At 44.4% G+C, this 26,404-nt stretch overlaps 1 protein-coding gene across 1 annotated transcript in view; it reads left to right on the forward strand.

The window, feature by feature from the left end:
• Window positions 1–676: 676 nt before the first annotated feature.
• ppm1h (protein phosphatase, Mg2+/Mn2+ dependent, 1H) overlaps window positions 677–26,404 on the forward strand; it is a 30,627-nt gene continuing 4,899 nt past the window's right edge. The window contains exons 1-8 of the mRNA XM_068722392.1: window positions 677–1,064; window positions 8,691–8,856; window positions 11,782–12,138; window positions 18,856–18,968; window positions 19,150–19,234; window positions 19,454–19,572; window positions 24,444–24,507; window positions 26,252–26,359. Coding sequence (XP_068578493.1) covers window positions 832–1,064; window positions 8,691–8,856; window positions 11,782–12,138; window positions 18,856–18,968; window positions 19,150–19,234; window positions 19,454–19,572; window positions 24,444–24,507; window positions 26,252–26,359 — 1,245 coding nt within the window. The 5' untranslated portion in view covers window positions 677–831. The remainder of the gene's footprint in view (window positions 1,065–8,690; window positions 8,857–11,781; window positions 12,139–18,855; window positions 18,969–19,149; window positions 19,235–19,453; window positions 19,573–24,443; window positions 24,508–26,251; window positions 26,360–26,404) is intronic.

Raw genomic sequence — 26,404 nt, forward strand, 5'->3', positions numbered from 1 at the left:
CATACCAAGACAGCTGCATGGCTTCACTGACACAGACATATAAGCAATAGATTTGTAAAAGGTATTAGTGGTGTGGAGGGGTCACATCCCCTGTGTTCACAGGTCTAACGCTCACCACAGGTCACCCTTCATAATAAAAAATAAAAATAACAGCATCTCAAGTTTGCTCTGAAGCCCTGCAGTTTTACTTTGTTCCTTCTATTTACCCCGATTCAAGCTAACGCCACAGTCTGGGAAGACGAATGAGAAAGGACAGGTGGGTACGCAGCAGTCTTAGCTGCTCAATGTATTTAGTGTCAGAAACTATTGAAATCTGCTTCACAAAATGATGCATTACTTGTTTTGGCGCTCAGGGACCCCAGCTGTAACACATGGCTAAATAGTGTTTGTGTATGCTCCAGGCCTGATTAGAAGATTGTGACAATCTTCTAATCATTTTGTGACCTTTATGATCCGAACAAGGAAAGCCCAGTTCGATGACAGCGCCCATCTGCGCTGCACCTTGCCCAGGAGGTAATCGTCACTCCGGGATTACGCACCTTTGACCTCCAGCACTGTCACCAGTAAGCTCCTCAACTGAGATGCCAGTGCGACCAAATCCACCAGTGGCAACCGGTTTGTTGTCACATGACCAGCGTGCAGCGCTCGCTTGCTTTGAGTTGTCTTCTATTTCCGCGTTCGACCGAGGGGAGCGCTGGGCTGAATGCGTCTTTACGGCCGCTCTGTTTCCACCTTTCACGCCGCGGAACTGCGTCGCCGTGCGGGGATCAATCGGGCGGGGGGGAGAGACTCGCGCAATCGCATCGCCTGGACCCACGCCGCAGCAGGACCATGCTCACGCGGGTGAAATCTGCGGTGGCCAATTTTATGGGAGGTATGATGGCTGGTGGCTCTAACGGTGACCACCCCGGCGGCTCGGATCTGCCGCTGAAATACCCGTACAGCAGACCGGAGTTCCTGGGACTGTCGCCGGACGAGATCGAGTGCTCGGCGGATCACATTGCGAGACCGATCCTCATCCTGAAGGAGACCAAACGGCTGCCGTGGTCCACCGGCTACGCAGAGTGAGTAACCTGTATGCGTCCATCTTTGCTCGCACAGCACACACAAGAGCATCCTTTCGAAGTGCGTGAGCGCGTCCTTCCCCGAAAAACCCCGAGATCACTCATCAAGGCGTAAACATGAGCACCAGCCGCCGTTATTATTGTTATTTTTTTTTTTTGTATTATGGCAGGATTCATATGGAGCAATAGAAATAGGCCAAGGTGAAGCAGCTGGCCTTTCAGTGATAAACATCAGATGTGCCGATAAGACATACATAGATAAGGTCTCTATAATCTAGGCCATAAAGGAGTGCTTTGATGCAGTAGTAATGATGCACAAATACCGTAAGATTGTTATAGGTGCAGACTCTGTAAGATAGAAGATCATTGTGTTGTTATTTTTAAGAAATTTGAGATCAACAAACTGCACCCTCTGAATAGCAATAACGTGTTTTAATGGAACCTGTATGTATGCATATGAGGCTGGTCAGGAAAACTCTCACAAAATAGGTAGAATAGTCACCAAGTTTACCACTCAACCTGTTTCATTGCTATGTTGTGCGCATAGTATTAGTAGTACTTTCTCCCAGTAAAGCCGGTAAAACTTGACCGTGTACTTTAGGCGTCTTTGCTCTTGTTTTTCTTGTCAGACACTAAAAGTCATCCTCCTCTTACTTGACACCTGAGACCAGAATCACAACCGGACCTGAGATCATCCGTTGTATTATTGATATCACATCTTATGTTTGGGCGTTCACAATCCATTTGGCATCCCGCACCTTCCTGCCAAGGCTGTAACTCACTGGCTGTGTTGAATTCTAAAAGGACGTATTATAAACGGCATCCAGTGCAGCAGATTGACTCACGAAAAAGCAAAGTTATTCCTTTTTTGCTTCTATGAACTGTGTCGATAGTACGGGAGTGCAGCTGCAGAGAGAGAGAGAAAAAAAAAAAAAAAAAAGGGGCAGAAGATGAGGAAATGCAGACTTGGTGGAATATTTTTCCAACGGCAACAAACAGGAGGGGGAGCAGGAAGGACTTCATTTGCATGCCGGTGAGAGCAGGCCTAAACGAGACCTGTACTACACAAACAAAAAACCTTTTTTCACTTCATGTAGTTTACATTCGCCTTTGACAGGACTCAGCTCAAAAGTAGGACAAACACTTGCTCTCATAGTCGTCCAAACGCTCGAGAGCACAAGAGTCACAATCACTTCCACTCCCAGCTTGGAGTATCGGGCCGGTTAGCGAAGGCTGTCTCATAACTGTACAGGTCACAGTTCAGTCTTTGAGGCGATCCTATCAACACAGTGTGTGTGTGTGTGTGTGTGTGTGTGTGTGTGTGTGTGTGTGTGTGTGTGTGTGAGACGTGGCAGTTCAGTGCCCTGAATCCAGAAATTCTGGTTCGTTTTTTTTTTCCACGACATGAAGTCTTATCATCACGCTGTTGATATGCTGTTATGATAGAGCGCCCGTTTCCTTCGGCTTAATCGTTCAATCGATGATGTTAGGCATTAAGTGGGAACGCTGCGTGCAGACGCTCCCCACATCTCTTTGCGTCTAATGTTTCGACTTCAGCCAGCAAGTGCTGGTCATCTGAAGTCAGCCAGGGCTGTCGACACAACTGACCACGTTGTCGGTCTCATTCCCTCACTCCTTGATAACATTTCTATTGATTGACCTTTTTGATTAATTGACTGTTTCAGTGCAAGATAGGTCTATATGGTCTCTTCCCTGAAGAAATCCTTTGATTCTCACACACGCCCTCCGCTATGCTTCCTCCTGCTAATCTGCCGTGAAGAATTTTTAATCTCAAGACCGAAAAGAAAGGAAACCATCACCCACTCCTATGTTCTAAAGTAGGTTGCATAATTCTAGTTAAAATGGTAATCCAGATTTTATTTTAAATTTTCTTGCTAAATGTGTATTTCATTATTAACTCATAATGATTGCTAGTTTATGATTCAAACACAAACCCAATTATTGTACTGGTTTCTGTTTCTTATTAAAATCGCCATACTGAATGAAGAATTCTACAGGATCAGTTGAACAGCCCTACTTCATGAATAGATGTCATGCTGCTGCCAGGAATGTGTGTGTGTGTGTGTGTGTGTGTGTGTGTGTGTGTGTGTGTGTGTGTGTGTGTGTGTGTGTGTGTGTGTGTGTGTGTGTGTGCCAGCTTGGCGTAGCATCAGCCAGGACTGAGCCATACTGGGGATTTGTCAACAGCTGGCTGACCAGCGGGTTTTGTTGTTGTGAAATCTTACTGCCAGTGGAGAAATACTGAGTCCATATGAGATGATATGGTGTAAAGGTTAACGGGGTCAGACGGCGAGGGGTCTCTGGGTTAGCCGTTAGGGTCGTTTCAACATCCCGACTGCTGAGGTTATCCTGGCTCATAGAGCTGCTCCCCGTGGAGACAGGAAGAGCAGTTCCACGCTCCTGCGAGAAGGACTCTGATTCCTCCGTCTCTGAGTGGATGTCAGGTCCACTGAGCACAATCATCTGAATGGATCAGTGAGTATTGCTCACCACCTTCTCTTCTCCGGCACACTTTCCCCCGGTTGTTTTTCACCGATATACGTAGACATCGGCTCCAAACACAAACGATTCTTGGGGTCGACCTCGCTGCCAAGTGACAGTTAACATACCTTAATAAGGTATTAATATTTTGCGGTCAGTAATTTGTAGTGACTAGCTTACATCACTAAATTCCGGTTAGTGTACACATACAGCAGTTTGTACACTCTTAAGTAAGTCCTGGTCCCTTCCTCTGAATTCTTTGGGTGCAGTCAAATGAAAAAAGGTGATCAATAAATCCCTGAATTAACTGAGAGGTAAATAGATTATGACAATAATCATTACTTGCAGCCTTAGTTACATGACTACTTAACCTGGTCTATACTCTCATACTTTCTGGATGTTTCCATTCTACCTTTTTTTTTTTTTTTTTTTTTTTTGCTCCAAGCTACTCTGTAGGAGGGAGACCAGTGATGGGACGAGAGGCGGGGCAGCGAAAAAGCTGTGGTCTTCACCTAATGTGTGGCTTTAGTTCTGATAAAAGTGAGGTTCAACAAGAATGAACCAAGACTGGCAATGAGCATAACATATAGCAGACAGAAATCTCTCCGGTGGTGGGATGATTGATGCCAAAGCCAATTCTGTAGTTTTCATTAACACATGTTAGACTTCATCAATCCAATCCAATTTTGATGATAATGTGGCAAAAAACACGGTTGACATGGGCTTCACCTTAGCTCCCTCTGTCCTCCACGTCGTTCCTCTGGCCACCTCCTCCAGCCTGCTTGTGGCACTGAGGGGGTAAATGGAGTTGTGACAAAGCTTCTCTTTCATTCATTATCCCTTTCGCTCTACTGACCCAGTACCAACACAACTTTGCAACCTCAGCAGCAGTCCGATCAATCCTCGATCAATATGCGTCCGTAAACTGAACACGAGCACACCGTACGTTTTGTCTGCAGGTCAGCGGACTTGCGTGTGCGAGGGGGCATTTCGGGGGCTTTGGCGTATGTGTGGAGAGGGGTAGGTTGACACACTCAGTATTGATATCTATAACAGAGATAAGAAAGTAGATGTTAAACAGCATGAAGCGGGTGTTTTTGAATAAACTTAGGGCATGTTTTTACAAGATTTAAAAAGGGTAAAAACATGTAAACGCAACACACTCTTCAGTCTTTTCTGCTATTTTTCACTGTAAAGGAGCTAAATTAAGTCAATGTGGAGAGGAAGCACATGAGCACCACTCTTTTTTTTTCTTCTTTTTTTTTTCTTACACACTGCTTCATCACATGATACAGCACACAGTTCTTGTGTCGTTTCTGCTACATCACCACGGCCACATCGAGGCAGAAACGACGTGATGCTGCTTCAGTTCAGTGCCAGCTTTCCTTAACCTGAATTATGAGTTAAGATTGAACGAGACTTGTTACGCACTTCCATAATAACGCCGTAGGATCATTGTTATCCTTATCGTAAATGACATTTGTGACAACTCAAGACGTTGCAGCAGAAAGTACAGTAGCTAAATAGATACAAAGGAATGTAGCAAATAAGGATTATCTAAACGTAGGTAAACTCTGCAATAAGAAGTTATGCAAAACCAAAAGAGCCAATATAGATGATATTGGAATATAAAAGATAGGTTTCAGAACGTCCCTTAAATGACCTGGTGGCGTCTGATAATGCCTTTTGGAACAAAACTTCAGGTCATGTGTTTGCCGAAAAAAAAAAGAAGAAAGAGACTCCCAAAAAGAAGGCACACGGTAGTTTGCAGCTCTGACAGAGTAATTGAGGTCATGCCATTGCCTCAAATGGGAAGACGTGAAATGGGGTAACCGAATTTGACAGCCCTGCTCTCGGACACATCCCGTGCCTCGGGGTCTGGGTGGCGTCTCCTCTCACATCAGAGACGAAAGGCTCGAAAGCTCAACTGTCTTTAATCTTGTGACCGTCCGGGGTCAAATGACCGCGGCTCCCTGCTGTGCTTTGGTCTCAGACACGCATGATGGTGTCTGAGGTTTGTGGCCTCTATTTGTCGTATGAAGTTAGGGGAAGGAGTTGAACACATTAACTACACATCACGTACTGTATACTTACATAACGTGACAATTTTCCGGACCACGCCATCATTTCGTGGACTGATTTTAAAAGCTTGTGGGAGAACTCAAACTCCACTGTGGCAGAAAGCTGATCACTGCTGTCTGGAAGGGTGGACTGGATACGCTGGGGAAAGTATTTTCTTAAGTAATTAACAATAAAACGGATAAACTCGGTTTTAAATCCCTCTAAAATACAACAATCCAGATTTTTTATATATAAAAGCTTAAGTAAAAAAAATGTAATCCTCACCTCTTTGCACTCTAAAATATATATATACATTTTTAAATTAAGTTAAAATAATTTTTTGTCAGACTATTCCCAAGGTGAGGAATGAACTTTCATGCTTAAGCTGTTGCTTATTTTGCCTCGATATTTGATTTAAATATATATAATATATAATATGAATGTCTAAAAACTTTATTTCACACTGTGACGGTTCAACTGTGTATATGCTGTGATGGAGGATCCATACGGCTCACTGATCAACTACCACTGCTCAGTAGGCAAATAAGGTGTTTCATGTAAACCTGTCTTATTGACACACCGCAGGGTGTGTGCTATTATTAGTTTTTAGGACAGGGAAGTGGTGAATAGCCCATTGTGTAAGACTCCAATTAAAATCAATCTTACTGAGCGAAGGTCTGCCCAGTCAATATCCTGTCGCTTTTACAACCCACGGTGTTTTCTTAGCTGGAGACAGAGGGTCTGTGCTCTGCATGTTCATCCCCAGGACCAATTAGGATTATTTATATAAGATCCTCCACAGGGAAGTAATCATGGCTGCCTCTCATATCAACATGTAGCCATATAATGTCTCATTTATTTGATGTGAGTCTCACTTGAGACATTGCTTAAAGAGACATGCTACCAGTCTCTAAGTCTTAAAGTGACACGCTACCATTCTCTAAGTCTTAAAGCGACACGCTACCATTCTCTAAGTCTTAAAGCGACACGCTACCAGTCTCCAAGTCTTAAAGCGACACGCTACCATTCTCTAAGTCTTAAAGCGACACGCTACCATTCTCTAAGTCTTAAAGCGACACGCTACCATTCTCTAAGTCTTAAAGCGACACGCTACCATTCTCTAAGTCTTAAAGCGACACGCTACCAGTCTCCAAGTCTTAAAGCGACACGCTACCATTCTCTAAGTCTTAAAGCGACACGCTACCAGTCTCCAAGTCTTAAAGCGACACGCTACCATTCTCTAAGTCTTAAAGCGACACGCTACCATTCTCTAAGTCTTAAAGCGACACGCTACCATTCTCTAAGTCTTAAAGCGACACGCTACCATTCTCTAAGTCTTAAAGCGACACGCTACCAGTCTCCAAGTCTTAAAGCGACACGCTACCATTCTCTAAGTCTTAAAGCGACACGCTACCAGTCTCCAAGTCTTAAAGCGACACGCTACCATTCTCTAAGTCTTAAAGCGACACGCTACCATTCTCTAAGTCTTAAAGCGACACGCTACCATTCTCTAAGTCTTAAAGCGACACGCTACTATTCTCTAAGTCTTAAAGTGACACGCTACCATTCTCTAAGTCTTAAAGCATAATAACCATTTTTATGACAAATGTCTGTTGACATAAAAAGTGATAGAATTCCATTAACACGCCTTCAACAAAAACACAAGTTTAGATTTTGCATTTTGTCCCTGTCCATCTAACTTCTTGAGCTCTAACTGTATAAGATACCATGCGCACAGTTTTAATAGGGCCACTGTAGACTCAGCATCTCCTACGGTGTGGCTAAATCCAGAATGCCTGGAGTATTGTGAAGCAGCGTGTGTTTGTCCACGACTACAGCAGCTCGCAGCAGCGGTACACCATCTGCCAGGGGTTGTATAATACATATTTATGTATCTTTCTGTCCTCTCACCTACATGCGTGGGTCTCAAATTGAAATGGGTATTCAAAGACTGTGTATTTTCTGACTTTATCTCACATTGTCTCCCTTTTTGATTATCAAAAAAATAAATATGATGCCATGAAGGGAAACAGAAATTGAGTTTGGAAAGGGTTTATATCCCTGAGTTCGGAGGAGATCGCTAAGGAGGAGATTGAAGCCCTTGAATTACCTGCAGCTGTTCATCACCTTTCACCATCAACATTCTGGAAATTTGCAAGTTTAATCCAAGACAGCTGTTACCAAAATGTTTTTGTTTTGCTTGAAATGATTTGTGTGAAGATGACAACAGATGTCCGTTGTTTTGGTCCCAACAGAAGAAGAATTTAATAATTCATTTAGTCGATGTCCCCACAGTGTTACATGCCAGGGGAGAACACTGTATTAACCATGTCTTCCTCTAAATACCCTTTTGATTTAGAATCTGTTTTCCACTCCAGAAAAGCGTAAGTCTTATTGAAGCACAACAGAGCTATTTGGCTCTAAATATAGTGGGAACCCGGTTCTTTGTCTGCAGTTAGATTGAATAGGTTTGAACTGTGTTTTGTCAGTCCAGTATGTGCAGCTGATATACTCTGATCCAACAGTGCTAACCATAGACTAACCTTCTATTTCCATTTGAAGTCTTAAGTGCAGCTTTGCTAAAACATTCTTTAGGCATTATTGTTACTATTTAATCTGCCAACTGTTGCTCAGAGTGCTTTTGTCTCTTTCTGCTCTTTCAGCTGACGGAACCCTTGTACTGTTTTTTTTTTGTTTTTTTTTTAAATAATTCAAACAAAATATCTTTTTGTAAGGAAGACTTTCTTTAACCTAGAAGCATGGAAGACCCTTCAAAAATATTGAGCCCTCTGACTGTGCGGAATCAAACTTTTGTGGCAGGCGATTCTAAACTTTCGAACGGCATGTTTATTATTCAAACTTCCAACAAATATTTGCTCAGTTCATTTAAATGGTCTAAGGTATTGTAATATATAAGGCTTTTTAATGTCATATCCCTAATTTCTTTAATATCTTCTTACATTGTTTTGTCATTAATTAAACAAGTTTTTATTATCTCTTTATCTTTTATGTTCTGTGTGTTAAATTCCCTGTTTGGTGTCATTTCATCCCCTCTACATTCAGGGTGATCAATGCAGGAAAAAGCACATTAAACGAGGACCAGGCCTGCTGTGAGGTGCTGGTGGTTAAAAAGAGACCTGCAGGAAGCTCCACGCCCAACCGGACCCCTACGACCCGCAGGAGGTCTTCCCTGCCCAACGGAGAGGGTTTGGGCCCCCGGGAGTGCCCGGTGAGTCAAACACATGGGTCTGGTTCCATCAGGAAATATCCAGCTTCCCACCATCTGACATTTTGCAGACACATTTTATCACCACGGGAGGTGACGAGTTAAAACTGGAGAACCAGCCTGCAAATTACCCAGTGGCATCCGGGGGCGCCTTGTGCTCCAGTGTTATGCTGAAGTGTTACACAGAGCCAATGTGAATAGATGTCATGGATGCAAGTCAACGCAATCAACTAGGCTTCATACGCTCCAAAGCTAATATCGTTAACAATATGGCCAATCACACAACCACTTACTAATGATTACTAATGAACCGCGCAACAAATATGCCTTGCAACAGAATTCACACAGCAGCGTCTCCTCACTCTCTCACAGCAAGTCTTTCACAGTTCAGTCACAGCGAGCACAGAGCTAGAGATTGTAAAACGTTCTATGTTACCTTGAAAAAAAAATCCAGTTTTTAAGGTTGTACGGGGCAACATTAGGTTTTACAAAAGACACGATATTTGCATTGCCTACCATTTGTAACAATGCCACCCATGCAGGAAGCCTTAACAGCAGCAACCCGGTATTCAATGGCAATTTAAGAGCAAACAGATCTTTCCCAAGACCTCCCCCCCAAAGTTTAGCTCTCAAGGCTTTCAGAGGGTCTCAAGGGTCAAAATCGAAGCCGTATTTCTTACACTGTGGAGAATAAAATGCAAACCAAAGTAAGATGAATTGCTTTGCTTGTACGTGGACAAATATGTGTGCTGCTGACATCATGAGTTCTGGGTATTGAAGAAAAATTGGAAAGGAAAAAAAACAATACAAATAGTTAAACAAGTCATGTTATTCCTTAATTTATTATATTTTTAAGTCAACATTTCAAACATGAATTATTTAAGAATAAATAACTTTCAGTTCAAGACCATTAAAAATGTTAATCCTGAGCCATCTTCATGATAACAATGTCAACACTGGTCACAGACTCGAAGCTTCCACATTTTAGCATTTATTCACTGGTAATGATGAAATCCAGGTAACGGTCAGAGTGGATGTAGTCCTTGAATGCCCCTGGGGGTCTGCTGTTGGGACCCACTGTCCCCTCATCCGGTCCCGTCAGCGGTTTACTGGGGCGCACTGCACAGCGTCCTTCACACATCGCAGCCTCGGCCTCCAGCAGCTCTTGACGGCCACTAACATGGGCAGGCGGATGCGAGTACATTTCCTCACAGAAACACACAGGCTTTAAAGTTAACCACGTGTCCTGCTGCAAGCACAGTACGTTGTGTACAATAAAGTAATATTGCTGCTAACATTTCTCCTCAGCCCATCAGTACTTTACTCAGGCCCAGCCAGAGCCTACAGCAAGCTCATGCAAGTACCTCATGACTCACTACAGCAGTGATACTAGACCGATACGAGTAGTGTAGAGCCTTTGTAGTGCTTCTTTGCTTCCTTCATAGGCTCATGTTGTAGAACCTGCCTGCACTATATTTAGAAAATCAGATTTTTTAGTGTGTGCAGAAATATATGCCAGCGATGATCACCACACGGTGACCAGAAAAATGCAGTATAAGCCCTGCCGTTGCAGAACAAACAGCCCTCCATTTTTCACTTTACATAATTGTTATGGCGTGATGAAATATGTGCAGTAGCAGCTCAATGTCTATACTTTCATTTTGTTTGACATAGAAGGGAGTTAAATGTGCATCTTAGCAGAATGGACAAAGCATGGCCATTGAAGGGGGGGGTGGGGGATGGAAAATCAGAGTCGCTGCACTTTTTTGAAGGCGGCAAACTTAAAGATGTGCAACGATTGGACTGGATCACAAGCCACATTGTCTGAATATTATGTGGGAGGTAGCACTTTGTAGATCAACACAGATGACAGCACCCAGCTTTGGAACACAAATCTGCATATTGAGGCATTGATCCCAGAGCGTACATTAACATCAACATCATAGCAGAGCAGGTCGGGCAACCGCTGGATGAAGGGTACTTTTAGATCAGAAGACGTCACCGAACGAGAGCCTCAAAGCGTTCCCTCTGAACACCTACAGGACGGGATGAATTTAGATGCAGCGTCAATAGAATGGAGCTTTCGCCCATGAAGATTGCGCAACGTGTGAATCACTGATGTCTGCCTGAGGCGGCTTTGACACCTGGAGCGTGTAGCTTTCTGTTCCAGTCTCCCTGCACTCAGGGCTAAAGTTGGTCCAACCTGGTGTTGAACAAGGGATTCTATTCTTCTGGTCACTGAGACGCTATACGTCAGTGGTTTCCCAACCTTTTTCCCCCGCCACATGTCGCATACTAAATGTCGTGTGTTGTTCCCCTACCTTTTTAGAGTGCTTAAGAAGTAAAACTATCCAGTATATCACAATCAAAAAAACAAAGATTAGAGAAAAGCCACATAGAGCTGAAATATGTTTTGTTTTTCTTATTTCCTATTTCTGAATTTTACAGTATCTTGAGATTGGTGGATCCCTCCAGGTAAGGAACCAAAGCAGTAATTTTGGGCTGATGAGTCGTTACATTTCATTAATTTTAATAATTATAGATACTAATACAAACCTAACTCTTGGAGTTGGATGCAGCTGTTGTTGCGAGCATACATTTAGAGATCCTTATTCAATCTTGAAACATTAGATTGGCTCATTGGTCATTATTAGTAGGGAACCATGTACACACTGATTATTTCATTTTACAGGTGACAATAAAGACTTCAAATACAATCCATGGCTAGTATTCTCAGCTGACAAACGTAATGATCATTTACACAGTAAATAGATAAATGGATTTTCAGTCACTAGTTGGTTGAGAAGTGAGAATGCAAGGCCTGACAAAGCTCCTCTGCTTACATGACACATCCCGCAGATGCAAATATTGACACAATGGATTAATGTGTCATCGTCTGATGTGCGTTTGACTCCTATCTGTATCCAGGAAAGCTCCGACAGCCTCACCTTCCACTACTGGGCGATGTTCGACGGCCACGCCGGCTCTGGGGCGGCTGTAGTGGCTGCCCGCCTTCTACATCACCACATCGCCCTGCACCTTCAGGAGGTGATGGAGATCGTCTGCAGTCCGAACCTGACGCCCCCTACGTGCCTCGGGGAGGAGCCAATCAATCACCACCTCACCCCGACGTCCCAGCGCGCCCTCACCAGGGCCGCGTCCCTCCGCGGCGCCGCGGGGGCCCCCGGCTCACCCAGCACCCCACCCACACGCTTCTTTACCGAGAAGAAGGTCTCGCACGAGAGCCTGGTGGTCGGAGCCATCGAGAATGCTTTCAAAGACATGGTAAGAGGCATTTGCAATGAAAATACCGTAAACACCATTAAAATTCCAGAACACGGAAAACTGCTACTTAGTGATTTCTTTTAATTCCCAGAATAACGCTGGACACCCCCCCCCCCCTCCCCGTTAAATCGCCCAGAGTTGTTGCCTCCATTCCTGGTTTTATGTGTATTTGGAGAAAAAGGCTAGGCATGCCCTTTTTGTCAAAATTTAATTAAAAAAAAAAAAGGCTTTTTCGGCTGCCTTGCATGGAAGCAACGCTATGCTGGAAAAATTTAAGACAGAAATGTCTGCAAGCCTATAATCAAAACCGTAAGTGTTAATCTTAGGTTTTTTGTTACATGCATTTGCCATTTCCTTTACACCCACATCATAACAGAACTTGGTAATAACTGCACAGTTATATAGACTGTCGACACAAATTGTATACAGAATTCCTGAACCCTTGAACCAAGTAAAATGACGCCACAAACAGAATCTATATTTTGGGTATTAAAGATGCAAGATCCAAAATTGGGAGCTTTGCGATATCCTCTCAACGGCTCTCAACATGTCGATGGCGAGTCGGCAGCTGGAAGCTAAAGGCGCTAACGGTGCAAACTACGGCAAAAGTGCTGACAGGGCAAACGGTGTTAACCTAAGGAGAAAACGGAGGATGGGTGCTGTGCTTCCACGCCGGTACTGTCGGTCGGGACGGCATCATCAGCTCTAAACCACCGTATGAGAGCAGTGATATGATTGCGGAGTGATTACGCTCAGTAAACGTACCAAAACCTGAATAATAATAATACAGACGCGTGTGTACGACTTTAACTAAGGGTTGTAAACAGGAGAGGGAAAGGATTCCCCTCCAAATGAAAGGAAAATAGTTTAATGTACAAACAATTTAAAAAGATGTGACCATGGTTTACAAAAGTGCAAAGTTCTTTATAGCTCTAATCTCCTAATTTTGCTCTGAAAGTGCACCAGATTGATGCATTCAGCTTTAAAATGTACAAAACTTTCTTCTTCCCCTGGAGGGTCGGAGGTCAACCCACCACAGTCTCACGAAGTCCCGTGGGAAACACTGCATGAACCTCGACAAAACAGATGAGAGTTTGAACAAAAATATAATGAGTACCCTTGTTGCACCTACAACTCAGCTAAACACAGTATAATAATGAGGATTCGAGCTGCACCTCACTATTGTTTGTATTGTGGAGTATTCCACTGATTATTGTCTTGTAATCATTGAACAGAAGTTGCCCATCACAAGTTCACAGAAGCCATGGTTTCCTCTCATGGACGAATAACATAACCAGAAACTATTCACAATTTAGAAACTGCAAACAGTATTATTTTCTCATTTAGTTTAAAAAATGTACTTTAAACGCTAAATTGATAATGAAAATAGCTAATTTATTTATATTCTGTCAATTGATTAAATCGACTAATCTACACAAATGTACAATACATAATGTATTCATGGATAAAAGTAAAACAAATTAAGCAATATACAGACTTTTGGGTGTGGCATTAAAAATGGAATAAAACTATATTAACCAAATATTAAAATAATGAATAACATCTATTAGATGCCTACTTTTGTGATCTACCAAATGTGATCTGTCCTGCTGCTGTAAACCACAGCCACCTGGTCTTAGAAACGGGTTACACCAGACACACGGAATTATCTTCCAGTAATGCGCGATCAAGGCCAACAGTGCACCAACGCTTTTGAACGTTGGTGTTGTGAGTCAGATCACTGGGGGGAGGTTAAATCAGATCTTGATGGAGGCCAGTGCAGCGCAATCGAATTAGAAAACACAATTACATGGTGCATCGTGGTGTTTCCTCCTCTTTACCACTAGATGGCAGTGTGCAATCACCTATTCTAACCAAAGTACATGGCCATAAAAAAGGGAAATAAGAGTATTGGGGCAGTTATGGCTCGTGTGTAGGTGTAATTAATGATTGTGTGAGGATCAGTTGATTAATTGAGAGGTCTATTGTGAATTTGTGGTTAATGATGATGTGATTTTGCTTCAGAGTCACGAGGATTATGTGTTGTGAACTACAGTTGCACGCTGTTGTTACGTCATGATGAATTTTGTTAAAATAGCATGGCAGTAATCTGCACAAATCAGGGTTTTTTTAACATGATTCAGCATGTAGAGTCATAGGTCATTGAAATTAGGATCCACTTTTAGATACCTTTCCTTGTCAGAAAGGGATCTACTCACGACTCCGAGCTATCAGCGGACATCTATGTCTCACTCTGCTTGCCGTCTCTTCGCTCTCGTGCCTCTCTGGCTCTGAATCTGCACTCTGTACCCTCTGTGTCCTCGCTCCGTCTTAAAGGGGAGTTGCACTGAAATCCACCATTTCAAGCGTTGCAGTCACAGTGTACCTCAATCCCCGCAGCTGCAAAACTCTCTTAATGGTGGTCTAAAGTTGTTCTTCAGAGAGCTATACTTTCCAGTTCATTGCTCAGTGTCTCACTAATTGTAATTGGAGCCCATAGGCGAGATAAAATGCTGTAACCACCTGGAAAAACAGTGTCTACTTTCCTCCACAGCTGTCATTTATTTTTTATTTCTGTAATCATTTTTGTGAAAATTGCAAACTGCTTCACATGGTACACATCTCCACTTGGAACCCAACTTCTACTTTTGAGTAACTACCCAAAAGTCGATTTTGGCAGCATCCCCCCCCCCCCCCCCCCCCAAAAAAAAAGCCCCCTGTCTTGTTTTTTTTAATGAAGCTCATTCTTTAAGAAAATGGGAAGTGTCACAAGAATCCTGGGAATGTTTGGTATCACTCTAAATCTTTGTCTCAGAGTTCACCGAGTCTCTTTATCTTATCAGCCGGATCCGCCTTTTAATTTTTCTCTGACACGACTCACTGCATTCCTGTGGAAGTGGCCGGTGTGTTTGAGGCGGCTACTGAAGCCCGATAAACACTCAGGGGTGTGTAAACGCCAAAAGCAACTCGGAAACAAAAGGTGGGCCCGTTTCAGAGAGAGAGGGGGATGATTTCACCGGCCTCGTTTGATCGTCTCTAGTATTAAACCTTTATTTGTAGCCTCTCTAATTGGTATTGTGTGTGTGTGTGTGTGTGTGTGTGTGTGTGTGTGTGTGTGTGTGTGTGTGTGTGTGTGTGTGTGTGTGTGTGTGTGTGTGTGTGTGTGTGTGTTGGGAGGTTGAGCTCTACTTGTGCAGACTGCCACTTGTTGACATCTCACCATCATGTGAATGTTTTATGCCTCACTTTTATGATGCGTGTTATCAGCATTCATTGAACATTTTGGGAAATTTGCTTATTGGCTTTTATTCAGCGGACAGTTAGCTTAGCGTAGCACAAAGACTGGAAACAGCTATAGCCTGACCAGCCTATAAAGCTCCGTATCACAGGCCATATCTCATTCAAATAATCTGTACACAAACTCAAGTGTGAAATCATAGCGGTGACTGCGGACTATGCAAATAGCCGCTATATATATGACACTAACAAAGTGAAAGGATAGATGACGTTTGTTGGCCTGACTGAACAAATCTCTGTTGATTTTACTCATTTGTTAATAGACCAACATTTTCCTATTTCTACTAAACATAGAAACATCTTTTTTTGAATGAAAGGAAACAACAAATACCTTCTGTACAAATATCAGAAACCCTTTCAGTGGAAAGAAAACAAAAACACAAATAACACAGATTAGACACCTTTTGAAATATCAAATAACCTTTGAAGCAGTAATATGCCTCTGTTCAAATTAGCAGATCAATGAATTGCTGGAAAACAAAACTGAACTGGTTTATACCAAAACATCACCACACGCTGAACTTAGAGGTCTCTCTAACAACATCTCTAGTAATCACCCCTCTTACCACTTTTTCCCTGGAACAATCTTAGCTCAAACAGCCAACTGGACTCTTAACCTCACGGTGGGCCCAAACCCTAACTAACGCAAACACACAACTCACACGCACTAAAATAAGAAAAGTTGCTGGCCGTTGCTCGGATGCGGCCCGACAGAATACTTGACCTCAATAGAACAGAAACACCGAAGTCCAACTCACAGTTCAGCGCCAGTCCTGGAGGAACAGTTCGTAGTCCGACAGATTAAAGCAGACGCACCATGGGCGTGTTATTCGTATGTCCCGCCCTCTTCCACCAATTACCACAGGTGACGCTAACTGATACTTGCATCAAACTAAATATCCCAAAAACTAAAGGCACAATCTGTGTTCTTGTTTTCTCAACTATTTACATCCTACCTTGTTTTCATGCTGTATTTTAAAGGGGCTTTATTCCCTGTTCAGAGCATTAATAAAGCAGCAAACAACTCTTTGCTTTGTAAGGTTATAGAGTGCTGCAGGGATGATCCCGGAAGTTGGCATCCGAGAGATTTTTCCATTGGATTTGTGTGTTATTGTGCTCGATATTAAAGGAGCATTAGCTGGGGAATTTGCCTAAAGGTCCTTCTGGCCCCTTCAAAAACAGCTGATGTGCCACTGATTTATCAGTTAAAATGATTGATTCAGTTAATTACCGTCAGCAGAGTTTTCCATCTTTTCCTGACGTTCGGCTGTTTTTCTTTTCTGCCGTTGCTCTCTGCTCTGTTTTCTTTCTCTGATTTTAGGACCGATAGCTTTAGGCTTTTATACTGCACACTCACTAATGGATAACACAGAAAACAGCATGGAGAAGGGCTGACCTGTAGCTCATAGGTAGTACGGTTTTGCCAATGCAGTCGAACCGTCTCTTCTTCTTTGGCGAGTAAGATGAACATTGAAAGAAGATGGTGGCCTTCAAGACAATATGTGGAATAAAATAGTTTATAAAAGCTATTTAACATTCACTCACATCTTCTATGAGCCATTGGACATAATGAGGTGTGTCTATGGTAACTATAGACTAGTTATTTTTGTTGCAGTGCATGATGTGGTCATATGATGTCATATGGGACTCGTGTGAAATTTGGTCCTTCCTGATTCGTCAGTCCTCACTCGTGGCGTTTGTTTTTCTTCTTTCAAGGACACAATGAAGAGTTTAATTTGGAGAAGTGCAGACACCGTTTTGTCTCCGCCTTTGGGTTGTTTGGCTCAGTCGCTACTGGATTCCTCTTGGCGGAAGTGTGGAGGAGAAAGGTGTAGATGTTTATGCAGACATTTTCATTATTAAAGACTTGGCCCGCAGCAAGAGGTATTGCACACGGCAAGGATAAATATGTATGGCTCGCTATGGATTCATAATTCAATTGGGATGAAGGACACATTTATTTACCCACTCAAGCACACACACACACACACACACACACACACACACACACACACACACACACACACACACACACACACACACACACACACACACACACACACACACACCATTCTCCACACTCCTTCATGCCCCCTCCCTCTTTAAGAAACATGCACAGCAGCAACAGTGGTGTGTGTGTGTGTGTGTGTGTGTGTGTGTGTGTGTTTGTTCTGTAACTGGACAGGAAGATGGAGTGCAGGCCTTCAAAAACACACACATGCACCCAAACACACACGGCAATTCTGTCTCTTACAAAACGGTCAGCACAGAAAAGCACACAAACGTATGAAGTCACACACACACACACACACACACACACACACACGCACACACACACACACACACACACACACACACACACACACACACACACACACACACACATCTGGTCCCGCAAATGATTGCTTTCTATGCAGAACTGTCTACACGCACTTGGACTCACAGACATCCGTCTTTTCTGCCAGACACAAACACACACATATATATATTTATGCACACGATCCACCGCTGTCTCCTGACTGCACACATTCACAGAGCTGTAATGTGATACAGGTCGTCTGCTGCAGGGAGCAGAAGGCGACATGCTTTAGTTGGGGGTGACATCCCTCTTGGGAAAAGCGGGCTAGGGATGGCCCTTGCTGCAAATGTGTTCGCCAGCATTTTACATCCTAACTCAATCTGTTGATGGTTGTTAGTGACGGAGGGATGCGGAGGAGGAGGAGGAGGAGGAGGAGGAGGAGGAGGAGGAGGAGCAGGCGCCAGAAGGGGGTCATGCATTTTTCCGGGATTACTTCCTGCTTCTGTTCTGCCATTAATAAAGGCCCCTCGGGAGCCGTTAGCATCAACAGTAGCCACGGAGAGAATAAAAAGGGTCAAACCACGTGTAAGCAGCTTGGTTGAAATTTATGTTTGCATTTTGATTAATTTTCTGACAGGTTAATTATTCATCTAATTAATGAATTGATACAGTAGCATGTTTTTTTTTTTTCTCTAATCATTTTTTTTTTGGTTTAATTAGCAACAAATGAATCTGGGCTAATTAACCGGTGTAATGACCAACGGCCGCTCCAAACTTTCTCTCCTATCCCTTTGGCTATTGATGAATGAATTCATTACGGTGCTATAATTAATAATAGCATCACGGTGGGTTTTAAGTACCGGCGTAATATTTTACTCGGTATCAGGTTCTTGCTGAAATGCTTTGTGGCGCTGCGTGATAGAAAAAAAAAAGTTTTTGAAGGCTGTGATGATTAGAAACATGATTATGTGCAGAGGGTGGGTTTGGATTATGTGCTCTCGGTATTCATTTGTGTGTGTGTGTGTGTGTGTGTGTGTGTGTGTGTGTGTGTGTGTGTGTGTGTGTGTGTGTGTGTGTGTGTGTGTGTGTGTGTGTGTGTGTGTGTGTGTGTGTGTACTCAGGATGTGCAGATCGAGAAGGAGAAGGCGGTCTACAACGTCTCAGGCGGCTGCACTGCTCTGGCGGTCGTGTATTTGCTGGGGAAGCTCTACGTTGGGAACGCTGGAGACAGCAGGTGAGACGCTCGCGAGGACAAAATGAGCGCGCCTTTTAGCAGTGACGCACACGCACGAGCGTCTTGTCTCCGTCGCTCACCTCGCCGTGCCCTGCAGCAGCAGCAGCAGCAGCAGCAGCAGCAGCAGCCGTGTCCCAGGTTGAATAAACAGAGATTTGTTGCGTCTGGTCCTCTCCCTCAGAGCTATCATTATCCGGGCCGGGGAAGTCATCCCCATGTCAGCAGAGTTCACGCCGGAGTCAGAGAGACAGCGACTGCAGTTCCTGGTAAGAAAGAGCCTTTCTCAGCTGTGGGACATTAGCAGAGCTGACCTCCCCTCCCGTTGAGATATACCAGCTATGCTTCGCTCTGTCTCTTACACTGCCTGCTCTCTTTGCTAGCTTAATAGACTGTGGAATTGTTTTTCCTATCCCCAGGGTATGTCAATCTTCTTCTTTTTCTGTTTTATTTATTTATTTTTTTCTCCGTTCTTTCCGTATCTAAAGGCCTACATGCAGCCCCACTTATTAGGGAACGAGTTTACACATCTGGAATTCCCGAGGAGAGTCCAGAGGAAGGAGGTCGGGAAGAGGATGCTGTACCGTGACTTCACCATGTCAGGATGGTGCGTGACTTGATTTCTGACTGATTTACCGATTGAATTCATCCCTTAACGTCAAATGCGATGCACAAGTGACTGTAAAGGATACCACACTAAAACACAATTGTTAAAAATATGGTTAAATTTTTTACATCCTTACACTTCAAAGTAATTTCTGCTTGCTAGCCTCATATAATTATGCCTTGCTGAAACATGACTTTGTGATCTTATCTGCATTTGAGTGATTTCCTATAACGTACCCTTTATGTAAATTGCCTATCTCCCCGTCCTATTGAGTGTGCATCAGTGTATAAAAGCCATTCAAAGCTTCACTGTCAGAAGGAGCTCCATGCAGTCGCCTTGACATTTCTGCTTCTATGCGTGAGAGGAAGGTAAGAAGGAATGTGTGGGCACATTAAGGACAGCTCTTTATCTTTAGAGCGGAGAGAGGGGTGAGAAAGGTGGGAGAGGTCGAGGAAAACGGTGTCAGAAAGGAAGAAAAGAGCGAGTACATTGAGGACTGAGGTACAAATGGAAATGTGGAGGGGAGATAAAAGAAAGAAGAAGAAAAAAGGAAAGGAAGAGACCAGGGAATTGAAGGGCCAACAAACTGAGGGAGGGAGAGAGTGCACATGCAGCTTGAAGTGTAAACTGGATTTTTCTCTTCAAAGTAGAAAGTTGACCTCGGTTACGCACGCTGCTACTGAGGCCACTGTAGGTTCAATGATCATCGGCTGCTCTATGATATAAGTTTAAAGCACAAATTGTCTGTGCCTGAATGTGTGGCGCTTTACCACAATGACAAATACTCCATAACAAGTAGGTCCTGCATCCAAATTGTACTCCCAGTAGTAAGAGACAGTTGTAAAAAGTGTATTTACTCAATATATTTGCAGACGGATCTGAGATACTCTTTGTAGATTTCATGCTATTTCTACTCCAATACAATATTGTGCTTTTTACTCCACTACATTTATTTGACAGCCCGACCCTTGAGGCCTTCCAAAAATGTTCATTATGTACGCCGACATATAATAATGAATTTAAACACATATTGTTCAACGGGATCTCAAAGAAATATGTGAAATGACCACAACCTCATAACGGCGCATTGCGTGATGGTGACACGAAATGTGTGAGATGACGTGCCACCACCGCAAAAACAATTTAACATTCGTTTAAGCAACAAAACCACTTAGTTAGGTTCAGGAAAAACATCATGGTTAGGCTTAAAAAATGGTCTGTAAAATACGTTAACGTGTCACGAACGTAGCATCGCAATAACTCAACAAGTTTGGGACAGGAACACTGGTCCTGTGTTTGTTTTGTTTTTTTCTTTTCTTTTTTTGTCAGAGCATTTTATTTATTGATTGCTGTCGGTATGTAAAGAGAATTTCAACAAATATAACTAATAAAGGTTCCTGTAACACGTTGCCTACCGTAGCTTTAAGCACAGGACTTGGGTACCTGCACTTTAGTACGTACTACCGCTGGTTTTTGCTCTGGTTATGAAGTTATTTTAAAAAGTTATTTATGCTTGACGTTTTTTTAATTATGTCTACCCCATGTAGAACATGTGTTGTACATACACGTATGAGTGGTAGGTGCAGGCGACTGAGGAGAGATGAACAGAATGTGTGTTCGCTCGGTTCAGCAGATGTAGGTCACTCAGTGGCTGTGTTCCTTTTTCGGGCCCAGGACTCTCAGCCTGCCGCCTGCGTACCGTCTCAGCAGCGCAGACGGCCTGTGATGTATTTTTAATCAGGTTCTACCCATAACCCAGCTCTGCTCGTATCACCCGGTCTAAGTCTGGGTCTTAAATTAGTACCCTGTCAGCCGGCGGGGCGCTTTGCTCTGATGTGCGTGGGTGTGACATAATTGTGTCATCTTGTATAGGTGCAGTTCAGACGCTCTATAGGTACAAAGGATCTTTCTCTTTTCATGCCTCTGCAGCTCTCTGGTACACTCTCCCATCAGTGTGTGCAGCCAATGTGCCCACATGCTGCGTGTGTGTGTGTGTGTGTGTGTGTGTGTGTGTGTGTGTGGGTGTACGCAAGCATCCAATTCCCTCAAAGGCATCGATGATCAAGGCCACGCTCTAATGAAGGCATACAGGCCACGCAGCCCACCTCTCTCTGTCTTCCTCCCTCGCTTTCTTTGCCTCACCCTCCCTCGGCCAGTTGGACGCTTCCGCCGTTTGCGAGCTGTAATGGCGGGTCGCTGTCCAGGATGGAGGGCGGCGTTGTATGTACGGAGTGATGGATGTTGAGCGGTCGGCCGCGTTTTCGACGTGGTCCACGCACCACGGCAACGCCAGCCAGGCAGAGGAAAGGTGGGGAGGAGGGTGAGCTAGAGAGACGGAGAGAAATGTAAGCTGCAAAGATAGAGATAGGAAGAGGAGAGGAAAAGGGGGGGGGGGTTTAGGCCTCATAGGAGGGCAGTTATAAATGCCAATGCACGGCGCTCAAGCTGTCTCTCTTTGGTGCACACGCCCAACTCCTGTAGACAATGAATGTCTCCTGCTCCTCCCGCTCTTTTTCCCTTCTCCTCCCATTATGCTTTCGCACCGATATGACTGATGCTATTTGGAGACTCGTTGGATCACTGTCATTAACTCTGGCCTCGCTTTGCTCCTGAAAGCACCACTCAATCTTACAAAAAAAAAAAGAAGAAAAAAGCAAAAAAAAAAAAAGCCCATCAAGGTTGGCCAGAATGCAGAATGTTTATCTGAACCCAGCTGTCAATTTGTCCGATCCATCCGGCACAGGCCCTGCGCAATGTCACTTCAAAGTCTGTCGACGTGTGTGTGTGTGTGTGTGTGTGTGTGTGTGTGTGTGTGTGTGTGTGTGTGTGTGTGTGTGTGTGTGTCTCTCTCTGCCATTTTCGAGATGCACTGCACGCGTGCAGATCGGGACGCTGAGCACACGCCGCTAATGTTTCTCTGGCAGCCCTCTTTGCGCCGAGCGGAGGTGACATCACTCCGCTCCTGCCCGTCTCTCGTCACCTGCAGAGAGAATGATACAACCCCCGTCCCTGCATCCCTCTCTTCCCTCTCCCATCCCCCACTCTCTCTCTCTCTCTCTCTCTCTCTCTCTCTCAGTCTCTCTCTTTCACACTCTGCAACGTATCAGGCGACCAAACAGCCCTCGGATGTGAAAGCGCTCAGTGTTGTGGTCAAACAGTGCGGCCCCTTGAGCGACTCTCCTTGCCGTTTTTTTGGACTCCGTGTCTCAGAGCGGGAAGCAGGTATCATAACAGGATTAATGTGTGTCCCTCTCCTTCTGTCACACACTCGTTATCTCAGGTCTGACAGGATGGATTGGCTGTAAACACGAGTCTCCAGAGGGAGACTGTCCCCCGCCAGCACGCTCTGGGGGATTTCAACCAAGACCTCTTTTGAAATAATGACATAAAGAGTGCGTCTAGCTTTTTTTAGGAGACTTCACTTCTTGAAGGTGAAATACTCAAATGAAAGACGTTTTGAAGTGATATGGCAGGAGAAAAGGTTGTTTACCTTCCTTTTGTTAAATACAGGGCGAGACCTGCACCGGTTTCAATGCTCAGTTCAGGTTTTGCATCATCAAACTGCTGTTTTAGAGGTTTTTCCACACCATGAATATTGCAAACATTAGTGAGGAAACTCTTCTACGGCTCACCGCTCTGGAGAGTCTCAGGCCTGCAAACTGTATTACTGTGTTTGTGGGCTGCGTTCGCCGCGATAGTCCTCGCTCTGCACACTGTTAAAAAAAAAGAAAAGAAAAAAGTGCTGAGTGCAGCAGTATAGCGCTCCCCTAAGGTGGAAACATATGGTCTCTCTGAGTGGAACCAGCAGTAATGTAAAAAGCATCCAGGTCCTTGCTAATCTGCTTCACAGCAGCTGAAATACATTGGATGAGGTGTGTGGGGCTCACATGATGCAAAGAAGACCTTAGGTTTATTTTAATCAGCTTCTCAGATAGATAGCTGTTGTTTCTTTATTTGTTTAACATCAAAAGCATTACAAATTTACTTCAAAACATTTGTGCGATATTGCTTCTTTCGTTTCCTCCAGTATGAAATAATAAAGAATAACCTGTATTTCTAAATGTTATTCGATCCAGGTGAGGAGGCCAGATTTTTCTAGCGGGAGTTGTGAATGGAAAACTTTGCGCTGGCAGCTCTTCTGGAAATTGGCTCAAATTTGCAATGTTTCTGGTACTTTATAGTAACACAGCTGCTCCTCTGAAGTAAAACTATACTAGCTATGAGCAAGAGTGCTGGGTTTCTTCACTGCAAGTTTCTGAGCTACAGTAATAGGAGGGGGAAGTGTATCTTAATTAAGACCTGGCACGAATACATACAGCATTATACCGTCTTTTTCCTTGTACTGCAGCTCTGTCTGGTCCCAATCTGAAGACGGTAAATTATTCATCAGATGGGGAAGTTTAAACACTGCTCAGAGAGCAGGGGAATGTAAACGTGGATACTCTTGCATCATTTAGCTGCTTTACATCCAGACCTTCACACACACACACACACACACACACACACACACACACACACACACACACACACACACACGCACACATGCAGTCTTAGAAATTCCAACAGTAAACCAAGAGTGTCTCATACATGCATAGACGTCTCTGTATTTGTCGCTAGGGAGACTTTTACAAGATCGGTTTGAAAGAAAAAAACTATGCTAAAATATGCTAAGGCTCTGTGTGATGTCTGGGTGGATTCTCCCCCCCCCCCCCTCCCTCACCGTCTCTCTTTTCCCTCCTAGCAATACTCTTTCTCTCTGTGCCAGTCGGCTCGGCAGCGGGGCCTACGGGGGGCAGTATCTCCAGGGCACGTGTGCGCTGCCTGCCGTAAACCAAAAACCCATTAAAGTGTCCTCTCTCTCCTCTGCGCAGGGCGTATAAAACCATCGAGGACGATGACCTAAAGTTTCCCCTGATCTACGGCGAAGGGAAGAAGGTAAGAAGTGCTCGGCTGCCGCTTGCTGACAGAGTTATTCCCACAGACTTGTGCGCCTCGCCTGTGTGTGTGTGTGTGTGTGTGTGTGTGTGTGTGTGTGTGTGTGTGTGTGTGTGTGTGTGTGTGTGTGTGTGTGTGTGTGTGTGTGTGTGTGTGTGTGTGTGTGTGTGTGTGTGGAGGAGCCAGCCAGTGGAAGGCCTCTTTTTCCACAACGATTCACGTCCTGCACCAACATGGCACAGAGAATACCTCCGCTCTAATGGACTTTGTGCTTTTATGTCCCTCAGCAGGTGAAGCTGTGAAGCACTAACACAGCTGAGAGTCAAAAGGTGGGACTCCCGCTGGAGCCACCCGTTAGATGTGATGAAAGCAAGATGAAAAATGTCCGTCCCCCCCCCCCCCCCCCCCCCCCCCCCCAAAAAAAAAAGGGACTTATGTTAATTGGAATAGAACGTCGCTTAAGCACTGACTTGCAGGAGAATCTCTTTAGTGTAGCGACACGTACCACAAAAGAAAAGGTCAAGCTCGGCACACTGTTGGTGACATTTCCCCCTCCGTGATGCTGCACATGTGGTGGTGTGCAGCTTCATGTCCTTGTTGCATTGAAAAGGTCAGAGAGGAAGCATGATGATCACGGTGGCCTTCTCCAGTTTTCTATTTAACACAGGCAGACAGTAGATTTATGTTTGACTGAGGACAGGGGCAGATGTCGCACCGCAGTGCTCTCCGCCTGCAACCACATTCGGGTTTAGCCCTGCACAGTTGGCCGTGCCCACGTCGCGTCCCTCTCCCTTTGAAGTGAGACACGGAGATGGATGGCTAGATAAAGCGAGGGGGCTTTGTGCGAGGCCGAGGAACGCCAGAGCACTTCAAAGCCTGCTGGGCCCCAATGCTCAACAATTAATCCCAGGATATTTCCCCTTCTCCGCCGGAGGAGCTTTGAAACGCTCTCCCTTCACTCTTGTCTCCTTCTCTCTGCCTCTACTGATCCAGGCCCAGTCCTACCAGGCCTCACTCGCCCTCGTACTCCTATCCCCGGGCCTTATGCGCTGCCCTGTCTCATGAGCTGCACAGTAGTTTCAATTAGCCCAGTTCCCTCAGCCCTTTCGCCAAGCTGCCATTTTTAGAGGCGGCGGTGGCGACCTGCGCCGACCAGTAGGAATCAAAAAGGAGTCTCGCACAGCTTACAAATGAGTTTGATGGCGTCTGGGGCTCGGGGAACGATCGTTAGGCACTCATGAAACCGGAAGATGCTGACGATGACCTTGTGTTTATCTGCCTAAATGCTGCTCATCCATCCAGATAAAGATTCCCACTGGAAGCAGCCCGTGTCTGTCAGTGTAATGCCGCTAGGGACGTGTCATGCAGGTTATTCTTTACAATCATCAGGCATGAATGCAAAAGGCTCACAGAGGGTTCACTGAAGCCATATTGTGTTTTAATGAACTAAGTCTTAACCTCAACCCAGGTGCAGTCTGTATATATGCTCTTAGTCAAAACCATCTTTCTTCACAGTGACAGACGTATACTTCTGAAACCTGCCTGTTTCTTGAGCTGTTTGAGTTTATTATAGTGACGACAACATGTCCCCACACCTCAGAAATCACTCAGAAAGTATGATGTTATCGTAACCGACGGAAATGACGGCCATCAAAATATCCCAAAAAATCATCAAAGACAAAATCATAGTTCTAATAAACTCAAAAGTGTCCCGCAAGCTTTACATGCCTCTGATCTCTTGCAGGCCCGTGTGTTGGCGACCATCGGGGTCACCAGAGGTCTGGGGGACCACAATCTCAAAGTGCACGACTCTAACATCTACATTAAGCCCTTCCTGTCCTGCTGCCCAGAGGTAGGAGTGGATTTTGTGCTTCCATTATGTCCTACAAAGCGAAAT

The sequence above is a fragment of the Cebidichthys violaceus genome, unplaced genomic scaffold (genome assembly GCF_023349555.1).
Source record: "Cebidichthys violaceus isolate CVI_PGR_0920_01 unplaced genomic scaffold, fCebVio1.0.p SCAF_3, whole genome shotgun sequence".
Classification (NCBI taxonomy): domain Eukaryota; kingdom Metazoa; phylum Chordata; class Actinopteri; order Perciformes; family Stichaeidae; genus Cebidichthys; species Cebidichthys violaceus.